This window comes from Drosophila persimilis, unplaced genomic scaffold, assembly GCF_003286085.1.
Source record: "Drosophila persimilis strain 14011-0111.01,24,50 unplaced genomic scaffold, DperRS2 tig00000002-arrow-pilon, whole genome shotgun sequence".
Taxonomy (NCBI): domain Eukaryota; kingdom Metazoa; phylum Arthropoda; class Insecta; order Diptera; family Drosophilidae; genus Drosophila; species Drosophila persimilis.
The window spans coordinates 3465616-3478963 of record NW_020825289.1 but is presented as its reverse complement, the minus strand read 5'-3'; the positions used below and the strand labels follow the sequence as shown (position 1 = coordinate 3478963).

The 13348-nt window shown below is 44.6% G+C and overlaps 2 protein-coding genes across 2 annotated transcripts; one reads left to right on the top strand and one right to left on the bottom strand.

Annotated features, from left to right (window-relative positions):
• The first annotated feature begins 4483 nt into the window (after positions 1-4483).
• LOC6590011 (kunitz-type serine protease inhibitor nigrescinin-6) lies at positions 4484-5180 on the top strand. Its single transcript, XM_026986292.1, has one exon. It carries the CDS (start codon positions 4538-4540, stop codon positions 4895-4897), a length of 360 nt encoding a protein of 119 aa, XP_026842093.1. The 5' UTR covers positions 4484-4537; the 3' UTR covers positions 4898-5180.
• A 418-nt stretch (positions 5181-5598) lies between these two features.
• On the bottom strand, positions 5599-11270 carry LOC6590010 (odorant receptor 49a). Its single transcript, XM_002015427.2, has 5 exons — positions 11058-11270; positions 6532-6714; positions 6278-6479; positions 6070-6225; positions 5599-5708 (listed from the first exon to the last, which is right to left on the bottom strand). Exons 1-5 carry the CDS (start codon positions 11258-11260, stop codon positions 5652-5654), a joined length of 801 nt encoding a protein of 266 aa, XP_002015463.2. The 5' UTR covers positions 11261-11270; the 3' UTR covers positions 5599-5651.
• Positions 11271-13348: the final 2078 nt, after the last annotated feature.

The following is a 13348-nucleotide window of genomic DNA, read 5'->3' as shown; positions in this document are numbered from 1 at the left end:
GAACAGACGTGGAACTGGGAGCCAGGGTCCAGAGGCCAGAAGCCATTCCCAGCCTGGTATCCTCTTGGCCTCAAGTGTCATCTATTTGCAGGCAAAAAAGACGCCACGACTCAAGAGGCAAACAACCAACAAATTTAGTGTATTTTGTGCATTCTTAAAATTGTGGAATTTATGTGACACGATGCGCCAATAGATCAGATTAAAAAAACATGAGATCCAACGAAGCAAGCTCCGAACAGACAATGCGGGTGATAGAGAAGAGTTATATGGACCGAAACCTTCAGATGGAACGGTAAGCCGAAACTTCATGAATAGAATTTCTACAAACTATTAATCTAACTCTTTCAAACAGACTATTAGCCTACTAGACTATCTATATTTCTGTAAGTACATACTCCCAAACAAAAATGCCGAATGTGCAAAGATTTTCAAATTTACGAAACACGCACAAAAGTTAGATATTAATCGGGAAACCCAAATATATCAGCAAAAAAAGAGCGGTAACGGTATGAGTAGCGGCAAGGGCCGCGGCTCTGGTTTTATTTCCTTTACTCAGTCAAAATATAGGGGAGCTTATGATTTGTGCTGCTTACTATATATTTACTATATATTTCATACGTAATTATACGTGTGCTCCGGATCCGGTATCGAAGCCGATAACTGCCGCATTCTCTCGCTCTCTTTTGGTACCGCTGTTCGCAAAGGGACGAAGTAAATTGCTGGTTAAGGGGAGGAGAGGAGGATCTCTAATTTCTCTAAATTTGTTTAGCACTTGTCACAGAGAGAAAAAGGGGAGCCACGAGCGATAATTATGTTATAATGTTAGTTCTGTTACGCCGGTTCGAGTTCTATTCCAGTATTTACTCTGTAAAATAAGAAGTACATTCATTCACATTCACAGGCATGAAGGACTTGACAGGATCTTTACAAGACACGATAACAAGGCATCTCAATTTCAATATGCGCCACAGATTAGCGGACAATTCCCCGCTGGAAAGTTTTAATGTCGCACAAAGTTCGTCAGTGCCCTCTGGCCAATAAACAATTTTGCGATAAATTTGCGGCAGCAATGTAATTAAATTACTTAGCAAGTACCTGGCAGAACCCGCCGCCAGGAAATGCATCACGCGAAATCCTTTTAACAGGTCTGCAAAATGCCAAACGTAGGCCGCACAGGGCCGGCCTGGGGCGGGCGCTTGGCTCACGGGCATATTTCCATAAAGCCACCGCAATAACCGCTGTCAATGTGCGGATTAACACATCAATTACCAATACAGATACGGAAAAGGCAGTACGGAAAAGGGAGACGCATACGGATATGGACTGAGGAGTGGGAAGTGAGGAAATGGGAATCCCTGTGAGTGGGGGCTAGGGCTACTGATTGCTTGTAGTGACAAAAATTTCATTTTGCGGAGTAATTTAATTAATTGCAAATTTTCGAAATCCAGCCACAGCTTGCTGGCGGAAAAACAATTTGAATTCCATGCTGGCCAGCAGCAAACGTCATAATCCCTCCCGTTCTAGTCGTTACCATTCACATTCACAGTTATGACGTGAATGAAGTGAAAATGTAACCATTTCCAGGCCCGTCTGGTCCCGTCCAGAGCCGGACACTGGATAACTAAATTAATTCGATAATTGACTTCCATTCTCTTGTCTGCCCCACGCATTCAACCCTTCCGGCTGCGAGGCAAACTGTTGATGCTGCCCCATGGACCATGGACCATGACCATGGCATTCTCTTCTGCACACTGCTGCACCTCCTGGCTCCTGGCTGGTTTTTCTTTTTTATGGGCGGCGCACAGAGAAAACATAAAAACGTCTGTTGCGTGTTGCATATGGAAAACTGCCAAAAGTTGGCTGAAAAAATGAGAGCGAGCGAGCGACCGAAAAGAAGTCGCAAAAGGAAATGTTGCAAAGTAGTAAAGGCTAGGCTAATGGCAATAGCATGACGACCCCTAAGGAAAGAAAAACGTACCAGAGGATGTGGCAGACGGAAGAACAAGAAAACATGTCCAAGAGACCAAGCCACGCCAAGTCAGGAAGTCAGGAAGTTTTTATAGTTGTGCAAGTGCATGTGATTGCTTTATGAGCTACAGATGAAGTGGTCGGCACGTCCGGTTCCAACTACAGGTCCAGGCCCAAGTCCGGGCTGTCATTTAGTTAATTATAAGCAATTAGCAGCGGATGTTGCCACCCGAAAGTTAAATATAAGGCTCCCAAATGCATCTATTGAATATTTTTTGGCTTTGCAAACGAGTCACGGCTGTCACGAAACATTTAAAAAACTTCTGAACAGTTACTGGTGTCGATGTAGCTAGGACCTGTAGCTGTATGTCATTCGAATCCTGACGGATCAAAACGCAGTGATCAGTGATCTTACGGGCTTAAACCAACCAAAATCACCAGGTTGTCGAGGTTTAGAACACTATTTTGGCGTCAAGAAGTCAAGACTGTTGTTATTATTATTGCAAAATGATGTACCAATCTGATGACTTTCGGAAGATTTTCCAACGTCCTTTGCCAAGCTCCTTCACAATTAGACAGCAGGAAGATCAATATTGTCTGCCTTTAGTAAAGGGTTCACCGAATATGCTGCAAAATATACGACAGTATATTTCCAATCCAATTTAACCCACATTAAAGTTGCGCTTGAAGTAGAACCGTGTCAACCTCTTTCAGACAACTTTCCAGCTTGTTACACGTTAATCCGTTGCATGCTCTGGGGCGTCGGGGCTGCCCCATGAGTGGGTTCCAGATGCGTGCAGGTGTGTCCTGACTATTTATCAATTTATTACGCGCAAAAGTTCCTTTTGTGGCCTTAGCCTGCAGATAGTTTCTGTCTCTGACAGCGCTCAACGCTCAATGGGAATTCGCTTGTCGATGGGTGCGAGCCGCTGAATTAGCCTGGCCCACAGACACGTACATATGTACGTATTTCCCGGACACGGAAACGGATACGGATACGGACTCGGGAGCTTGCATCAGGTGGCTGGGCCTTGTTAACGGACTTATGCAGCGCTAATAAAACTTGCTCGCTGCAAATTGATTTATATGGGAGAGCGGGGCCAACAATTGCGGAGCTGAGCCGAGCCGAGCCAGGCCATGTCGGGGAGCAAGGAAAACTTTTAATTTTCCAAATGTATTCGCCGACAGAGAAGCTGATGTCTTCGATGGGCCACGCACATAAAAAACGAAGCCAACTAGAGACAGAGCCAGAGCCAGAGTCAGAGCCAGAGAGAGTCCCAGAGAGAGCCAAGGTGGAATTTAGGGCCAACGGAGCCAACGTAAAAACTGGAAAATTATGACCAAAATGAGAATTTAATCGAAGTACGTGAGCGGAAAAATGAAAATTTGACTGCAACTGGGGAGAGCGTCTGACTGGCCGAGGCCGAAACCCTCCTGCGAAACGTCGGCAGGCAACAGGCAACAGCATAAAATGCCAAGTGCAAGCTCATGCAATTTTTATCATGGCCACAAATGCTGCTCCACCTCCACCTCCACCTCCACCTCCTGCGGCTGCAGCGTTTCCGCCTCTCGCTGCAGCATCCTGGCATCATCATCAACACTGTCTTCATCTGCTTATGCGTTACCTCCCACTCCAACTGCATCCCAGTCCTAGTCGTGGCAGTTGCGCAAATTAATGCCGCCGACACTGACTCTTGCTTTCTTTCCAACTCTGGCGTTTACCTCTGCGTCTGCCCCTGCACGATTCCCACACGCAGCCAGACAGACAATTCTCAAATGAGTCAACAGTAGTAAAATTGTTTATTTTATTACCCGGCCTGGCCCGGCCAAGGGAGAGGGGGGTTTAATGGCACTCGATCTCTGCGATTGTAGGAGAGAAACGTGATAAATATCAGAACAGACAAAGATGAACCTTGTAAGAGATTAACATCACTGAGTAACCGTTACCATCTGGCAACACTAACTACATACTGGATGTGACTATTTGGAAACAAACGTAAAGAGTTTGTATATGGTAAAAGGACTCGGCAAAAGGTTACTGCAGCTCGAATCAGCAGCTTCTAATAGTTATTAAAATAGTGACGATATTACTATAACCTCTTATAATATCTTCAATCCCAATGCTCTTAAATGATCTGTAGTCGCGCTTATCTAGCGAACAATAACACCTTAAACTTAAACTGTAATCTAACAACGGAGAAATCTTATAAATGTAAATCTGGAGTCGGAGTTACCGAAAAAGCTCGGCAGCTTCCAACAGTGAGCATCATTAGTAACCGTTAACATCAGCTCACTCATAATACTCACACTCACTGGCAACGCCAAGCGATGGAGAGCAGCCTAGGAGCCAATTCGAAAGCTCCACTCGATGTGGGGCTCTCAGCTCCAGCCGTGGCACTGACGATCTGCCGCCAGTCACGTCACTGGCCGTCGTATAAAACCAAATGCCGGGCCTGCGATGCAACCAGTTGCGTGCCACTAGTCGCCAGGTGAACAAGTGAGAGAGAAAGAGAGCTGTATACCAGAGACTGTGTTCAGTTGAGTTCCGTTGAGTTAAGAGTGTGTAACAATGTGCGGAAAGGGCCGACTGTTGAGAGCGATGGAGGTAGCCAGTGTGGTGCTGGTGCTGGGACTGCTGCTGGCCGTGGCGGGAGTCAGCGAGGGTCGCCCAATGGATCTGTACGATGATGTGAGCGACTTCTTTGATGCCATTTCTTTGGACGATGTGGCCAATACGGGCCGCAACACGCATCCGGAGCAGTTCTGCCTGATGCCGGCCCGAAAAGGCGTCTGTCGGGCCCTCATACCGCGATGGCGCTACGATCCCGAGCAGAAGAAGTGTGTGGAGTTCAAGTTCGGTGGCTGCGATGGCAACGAGAACAATTTCTCCAGCTACAAGGACTGCATGTCCACCTGCGAGGGAATGTAGGGGTCACCAAGATCAGGAGCTGGAGCTGGAGCTGGAGCTACTGCTGATCGGCCAATATGGTCGATGTGTTGCCAAAGGCGCCTGCTTTTCTTTCGAGCTCTGCAAAGTAGCAGAACCAAAGGCAGCATTTAATTTAACCCACATACACATACACATCATAATCTATTCAAATCAATTCGATTGTCTGTTCTGTACACGTAATATTTATATAGTTTCTGTCATTGATCCATTTATTTTGTACTTTCGGAGGTGTCCAACGCCACCGATCCACCTAGAGCTTAAGTTATTGTGATAAAATAAATCAAATTGATTCATCATGAAATAAAGAGTTTTATACTGAAACTGAATTAAAAAATGTTTTACAATTTTATGAAGAAGAAATGCAATCACAAACTGTGGAAACGAGCTCTAACTTGACTTCTTCTATTGAAGACTGTAAAAAGAGTATACACTAAGATTTGAGACCGAAAGATACAAGGACTGCGAGGGAATATGCAGGTCGGATCTCAAGCTCTCACTTAAATCTGGATACAAATCCACCGAATACCTCTACATTTGTAGGTCTGTAAAGCTTAATTTTCAATAGAAAGTCTGTTGAATGAACAAAAATGTATTGTATTAACACAACGTTACCCAATCATTCAAATAAAAAAAGGTTTATTTTCAATACATAGAATAACAAGTTATTAACGTTTGCACATATTTTAAAAACTGAAGAAAAAATACATCATTTTCTGGTTATTCTCGAAACAGATCACTTTCCCACAGTTTGGCGAATAACCGCAAAGAATCGATAGGTGATGCTCATCAGCTGTCAAACCAGGAAAAATATTATTCAAATAATACGAGCGGAAACGTAAAGAGCCACTTTATACCCGGTACTCCGCAAGTGTTTGCCAATATTTTTATATATTCGATATTACCTGTTTTCATTTTTCTTAGCATTTATACATATTTTATAACACATCTGTATTCTTTCGCTTTTCTCGCACCAACACCAACCATTCTTTTCCTTTTGTTTGGCTTTTTGCATTGGGCTAGTGATGTCGATCACGAATATGTATACTTTATGTAGTCGGAAATCATTCCTTCTGGCTATTACATACACTTCCACATATACATACATACCTCCATACTCTTCGAGTACCGGGTATAAAGAGAGGTTTACTCACGATCTTAAAGGTATCGAGGGATATAACGATAATTCCCTTTGCAGATATCTCCGCTGGACGCTCTGCGCGAGCCATAATAAGGAGGAGGTCTTTCTTATACCGTATGGATCCATCATACCAATTCTGAAGATAGGCAGCCATGGAAATGCTGAAACTCTGAAGGGAAAAGAGTTAGTGTTTACCGAGCTTATATGTATGTACATCGTACCAAGTCGATAAGCCGCTGCCCATAGGAGCTGACCATATAGAACTGGGCAGCAACGCTGGCGAAGAGCATCATGTAGGATATTCCCTCCGCATTCAGACCCTGGACAACGGTGTAAAAGGCCATACAGCAGAGCAGACTGGCTGTGGTAAAAAGATTGGAGGCCAAGAGGAGGCCAAAAACCTGATTCACCTCCTTGTGCAACCTTTAACAAAGTGCAAAGCTTATTAAATATCCGTGGAGTGAAAACCTCCCACCTGAGGATCTGCTGATGTTTCTGCACGAAGCTGCACAAGAACTCACAATCCGCTCGTTCTCGTTCTCGACTTGGAAGGTATGCGGCCAGCTTCTTGGCCAGATATCCAAAGTGCATGCAGATCTGGTTCGAGACACACATCATCCAGAGATCTGTGCCCAAACTGACGTTGACGATGAACTGGCTGTAAGTAAAGTCCATGATATAGGCTACAGCATAGCCTTTGGGAGTATCCACGTGGAAACTGAGCCGCGTTGGAAAGATCCGAAGAAAGAGAAACTTTGCATCGTTCCCCTGTAGAAAATACATTGTGAACGACTGAAGAAGAGGCCCTAATGCCATCAGAGCCATCACGAAGTAGTAAAAGTACAACACATATCGCGTCGCTCGGGGAAGACAGTATCTGTTAACCTCGTACTCCCTCCGAAGCGAGTCGTCCGTAGGATACAACTCCTGCAAGCCTAAGATTAACGTACGAAGTCGTTTGCGGTAGATTATGAGTGTGACAAACTTCACTTCTGCACTGAGCATGTAGAAGAAGTGTAGGGCCTGGCGCATGATCTTGGATGGACTCCCGGCCACAGACTCCCACTGGATAATCCTGAGAGCCACGAAAGAGGCCTCATAGCAGTTGCAGGCAATGCATAGGAAAAAGTAGCAGCGCAGGAAAACCTTTTGCCACGATGGCCTGGCCGAGTCCAGAAAGTCGTATCCCAATGTCTTAAACATTATGTTCGCAAAAAAGATAAAGTCCTGGTATTCACATTGCTTCTCCTTCTCCTTCATCTTTTTGTTTTGCTGCCTTTCGACTCCTGACATTTCAAAGGGTTTGTTTCTCAACTCTAAACTGGTTTGTGTTTCTCAGGAATAGTTGGTTTTATATCCTCCAAGGTAGGAAAATATCTATCGATTGTCCTACACATAATTGTCGATTGAATAATTGATGTTCTAATTGTTTTGTTAAGTGTTAGGAAATTATTTAGTTGACGGTGCTATTAATACTCTTGAATAATATATAATTGGGCTGTCCCGGATCAATCAATGGTCGTTTAGTGTAAACTGTTATTCAAAACCTATTCATCATTCACTTGGATCCTTAATATACTAAATGTTATTTAGTTACTATAATGTAGTATAGACTCTTCTAGAAACTACCCAAGCTAAAGATGGAAAACCAGTTCATTGAATACTTACCAGTATTTATGCCTTCACCAAACATAAACAGATGCGAATTCCGTGTCTGCGGCCTCACATTGTTTGCAACTGAGTGTCGGCGGCTTTGGTTCGCCGCAGTTTGCCCCTTTGCTGCTTTGCTACTTTGCCAGAGGCAAAAATCATTCAGAGCGGCTCTACTTTCATAGATTTCACTTGGAAATGGCCCAAGCCCAACGCTCAGGTCTCTCAATGCAAAACTGGCCCATTCATGCGGGCCAGCACTCAATCGATCGATTGATCGATTGTTCAACAACATCAAATGGACAAACAAGATCAAAAAGCTGCAAAGGTCATATGGAGAGACAGATGACTAGACCACGTCAATGGATTCCCAGTTGGGTCTAGGTGAACCACTACGATCCACTGCGTCAGCGGTAAAAATACGCACAGATACGGGCAGGCGGACGAACAAACCGGTGAGAAACTCACGCCAAAGCCATCGACGAAGCAAGCAAACATAAACAATTGAAAGGTGCGAATTTATGCTAAAACGATTGGCAATAAACCAAAAGGGGAAAAAACGAAATAAGTAACTCAAAATCTAATTCAACAAATATGCATAATTTTGAGACGAAGTCGCTGAAGCAAGACCTAATCGAGGGCAAATCGAGGGTCTGGTCTGGGGCCTGGACTTGGGGACAGGACTGGGGCCGGGACTGGCGTTTGGCTTGGGCGAATTTCCAAAATATTCGCATTTTAACCTGTATGTGCGGGCCTGCTGCACACGTACCTGAGCGTACACACGTAGTAAAATATATTTGTATTCCCATTAGTCTATTCGTATATAGGTTTCTTTTATAAACAACCTATTGGATCAATGACCTAAAGCCGCTCACCAAAACAAAACGCGAAAATGCGGGCTTTACTGATCTAAATAAATCGAGCTGAGCGTAGTTGCAACACATGATAGCAACCGGCGACTGGACCGGCAGCTACTAGAGCTCTTACGGTGCTCTGATACCCTGGGTCGATGTTTATGTTGATTATGACGAACAGTTTTATAAACAACCTATTGGATCAATGACCTAAAGCCGCTCACCAAAACAAAACGCGAAAATGCGGGCTTTACTGATCTAAATAAATCGAGCTGAGCGTAGTTGCAACACATGATAGCAACCGGCGACTGGACCGGCAGCTACTAGAGCTCTTACGGTGCTCTGATACCCTGGGTCGATGTTTATGTTGATTATGACCCTTGCTCCAAAGATATACATTAATTCCATGGAATCAAGTGAAATCTACCCCAAATGTGTCCTAGATATAAACACATATGTACATATAGCATTCAGATGGCGCTATGCCATCAAGTAACTGAAATAAAATATTTTTCGATACGATCTTATTTTTCTTCATATCTTCATGATTGATAAAGAATGGTTATATTTATTGGAACATTCGAGAACTTACTCGATTGGTATACTGTTTAGGACCAGCTCCTGCTTCTATACTCCATTTACAGGTTACAAGAGGTTGTTCGAGGGCTAATTTCTCACTTCTTTCTGCTTAATCGCACAATCAAATTAGGTGTCATAATGGGTCCCAATGAATGGGCCACAGATTTTGTACATCTGTTGAAATTTGCTCAACAATTTGCGGTCTGGTCAAGGGGCTGAGTGAGCTGCGTGGAGCGGAGGGAAGCTCGCTTCAATCAAGCAAAGCATGCGCAATATTTGTTCGCTGTTGGCCAAGCTTCTGGAAAATTCTGCGATGCGATTGGGCAACGCAGCGAATTCAATTGAATGGTATTTAAATTCAGTCAATTGTGGAAGCAAGGTAGCAACGGAAATAGGAACAAGCTATTGGCCAGATCCAAATGGCTAGCACTTTTTAGCCTGTACATCTCCAGAGAAGCAGGTAGCTGCAGTTACTAAAATTGCAACAGAGGTAGGCAGTCAGCCAAAATTAATGGCAAAATGAGCTGCAAAGAAATTTGAACAATTTTCGCCGTTTGTTGCAAGCTAGAAATTAATTAAAATGCACTAGGCGCACGCGGCACTGCAACAGCGGCAACATGCCATGAAACTGCACAATAACACATTTTCCGCGTTTCTGCAGCGGCAGCAGCGCAACTACAGTAAACGCATTTTATTAGCTACACATCCATACAACATGAATGTTTACTTTGGGTTTTTTTTGTTTTCTTTCATTTTTCCCCTTTTTATTCGCTTTCCTGCAGTTCGAAGTTTATTATTTGAGGCACGTACGACGAAGCGCTGGACAAAAGTGCAACGGCAACCAAGTCGGCCGACCACAGTGCAAATAAAAATGCAAAATTCAGAAACTACAGCACTGACCTGCAGAAGTATAGATACTCTTCCACAGTGCGACGATCATTTGATATTTGTAAAGCCAATTGTTGGGCTTCGAATCTGCTTCTGAATGTACCAAAAAGTTTTCCTGTTACACCTATTTATATTCTGAAAAATTGTCTATGATCGCTTAGACATTCCTCGAGTATCTCAATTTGGCAGTGGGCAAACTTGCAACTCAACTCAACTTGTCATCCTGATCGAATTCATATATACCCTCTGCGAGAGCATAACAATATTCTCTTTTACCCCACCCTCCAGCCACCCTACTGCATGCCTAACCTTTCGATGGGCCTGTGTCTATGTTGAAGCGGCGACAACAACAACGACAACGACAGCGACAACGACACCGACACCGACAACAACCAAAGTCAACGAACTTTGACGTCAGGCAGGCAGTAAAAGTCAGTTCTTTGGTTTTTCTTGTTGTTGTGGCTGTTAGTGGCGCTGCCTGCTGGTGGGGGTGCTGCTGGTGGGAAAAATACGTAGTAATAAACCAGACGGGGCCCATTGTAATTGTTGCTGCTGCCGTGGATAGTGCAAATATGCATAATCAAGCGCAAGCAGGCAGACATCGGTGGCATCGATACACCCATGATTAATGAAATGCAAAATAAAAAAACAATAACACATGAAAACATGAGCTTCAAATATTTGTGGGAACACGCTGCGTATACACAATACCCATTTTTCTGAACATTCATGTGGTACTTTTGTACTTTTTTGTTCAGAAGGCTGCCTATTAAGTTTTCAATTTCTAAAATAGAACCTTTAAAAAATCTCTGCTACTTATGCAAATATATAAGACTATATAAAACTTACGAATAGAATCTCCAGGAGTGTCTAAAGCTTCGTTCTCTGAAGATAACATTCTGTTATTCTGAATGTTTTCTAGAAAACACTCATTTGGGAACGCCATTTAATTTTCACTCAATGAATTCGAAATCCTTATGATAGTTTTATCTTTGCTCAAAATCAAAACATTATGGTATCACTAACTTACCCGGCAAACCATTTTCCGCAGGGCTGAGAACTATTTCTGCTCCTCCAAACAATGTCTTTCTGTAGCATGAATTGAATGTCCGAATGGGCATGGAACATGTTTGAATTTGGATCCGTGCCGATGAGCAAGCCGTTCCATGGTTCTGGTGGTGTCTCAATTTCTGGTATGTAGTTGCACTTTTCCTGATGAGCAACACATGTCATCAATCAGCACTTTCAGATGAGCGGAATATTAAGAAAATGTCTCGTGCTCTAATGAAAGAAGAAGAAAAGAAGCGAATGTAAATGCTCAATGAACTTGTTAACGTTGTCTTCTCTCTGTATAGAAACCTTTTAAAGTCATAAAACACGTAGCACACACACACACATACAAATAGTCAACAAAGAGTATTGCCTAGTAGCCACTCTGGACATTAAGAACGCGTTCAACACGGCGAGGTGGAGCTGCATCCTAAGGGCGCTGGAGAGTTTCGACACACCCAGGTACCTGCAGCGGATGGTAAAAAGTTACTTTGAGGGAAGGCTGCTTTTGTACGACACGCAGGCTGGCACGGAGGAATACGAGGTATCGGCAGGCGTCCCGCAGGGTTCAGTGCTTGGCCCCACTCTGTGGAACGCAATCTATGACGGCATCTTGCGACTCAGCCTCCCCCACGGAGTACACATGGTGGGCTTTACAGACGATGTGGCTGTCCTAGAGGTGGCAAAAGACCTTTCCGTCGTGGAAACGACCTGTAACCAAACGATAGCGCGCATTCAACAGTGGCTGGACCTGGTCGGGCTCGAACTCAACCCCACTGGTATCCAGCCGGAAGAAAGTTGAGACGGCCAACATCTCAGTGGCAGGTACCCTGGTCTCGTCTAAGCGCGCTATTAAATACCTTGGTGTCCTGGTGGACACACGTCTCTTCTTTCGGGAGCACTTGGCCGCCTCTCTTCGATTCGGATCACCAGTGCCTTCCGAACGGTCTCGGACGAGGCAGCACACGTGATCGCGGGCATAGCACATACTACCAGCACATACTACCAGGAAACACATGGCAGAGGAATGGACGCGGCGGCGAAAAGGCAGGTACGCACGGCGTGCAGACAGGAGAGTCTCAGAAGGTGGCAACAGCGCTGGGACACGACCACTAAGGGGCGTTGGACCCACCAGCTTATCCCGTCCATCGACGCGTGGGTAAGCAGGAAGCACGGGCAGGTCAACTTTTACCTGACTCAGCTCCTCAGTGGTCACGGCTGCTTCCGAAGCTACCTTCATCGCTTCGGACACGCGGACTCCGCAGAATGCTCTTCGTGCGGGCACTACGTGGAGGAGGATGCCGAGCATGCGATATTTTCGTGTGGCAGGTTCGCAGCGCAGCGCCAGCGGCTAGAAGAAGCGCTGGGTGGAGCCGTAGTCAAGCAGAGCTTGGTGCCGTGCATGCTCCTGTCCCCGGAAAACTGGGAGGCGACGAGCTGCTTCGCGGCGACCATTATGAGGGAACTGCGCGCTGTTGAGCACCAGACAAGAGTCCAGTTAGTCTAAACGAAGCCTGCACATGTGTGAAGCATTGCTTCACGGCCGTACCACACATGTTGGGCTTGCATAGCCTAACCTTTAATATAGTTTGCTTTAAGTATAAAATAAGTTGTAAATACGAGCAATTAAATGGAATTAAAAAAAAAAAAAATAGTCATCACTGCGCTAATTCCGCTCAAGGAGCTGATACGGGAGAGGAAGGAGATACACGACACCACGAAGAACAGTGATGCAGAGGTGTAAGCGAAAGGAGTAGTATGAATAGATTAAAAACGCTGGACCCACAAATGGGTCGTGCCACTTATTGTAGCGCATCCCAAGGTATGGGATGCAACCACTAAGTTTTCTGCAACAATAATGCGGAAGCTTCGGATGGCAGGGATGGCAAGGGGATGTCGCCGGAGTATGAAGGAATGGTTGAGCGAAACAATGCTTTGCGGCCGTACCTAACTACACAGACCCTAAAGATTTTTGTATATTAGTACGATTTAAACAGGAATTACATACCTATTTGCTAAATGTACAAGTGTACACCGTGACACGAGAATTTTTTGTATTAGATGTACCTCACTGTGCCACAGATATTGTTTCTAAGACTATCCAACGTGTGGGTTTATAAGCAACTTTATCTAATGGAATAGACGTACTGTCTACGCGAAGATAAGAAAATTTGGTAACACATTAGGATTTGCCACCCAGAAAGTTATCTTATCCAAGCGCTGATAGAGAAATTAAATACAGAAAGACAGAGGGGCACGAGAATGATAAAC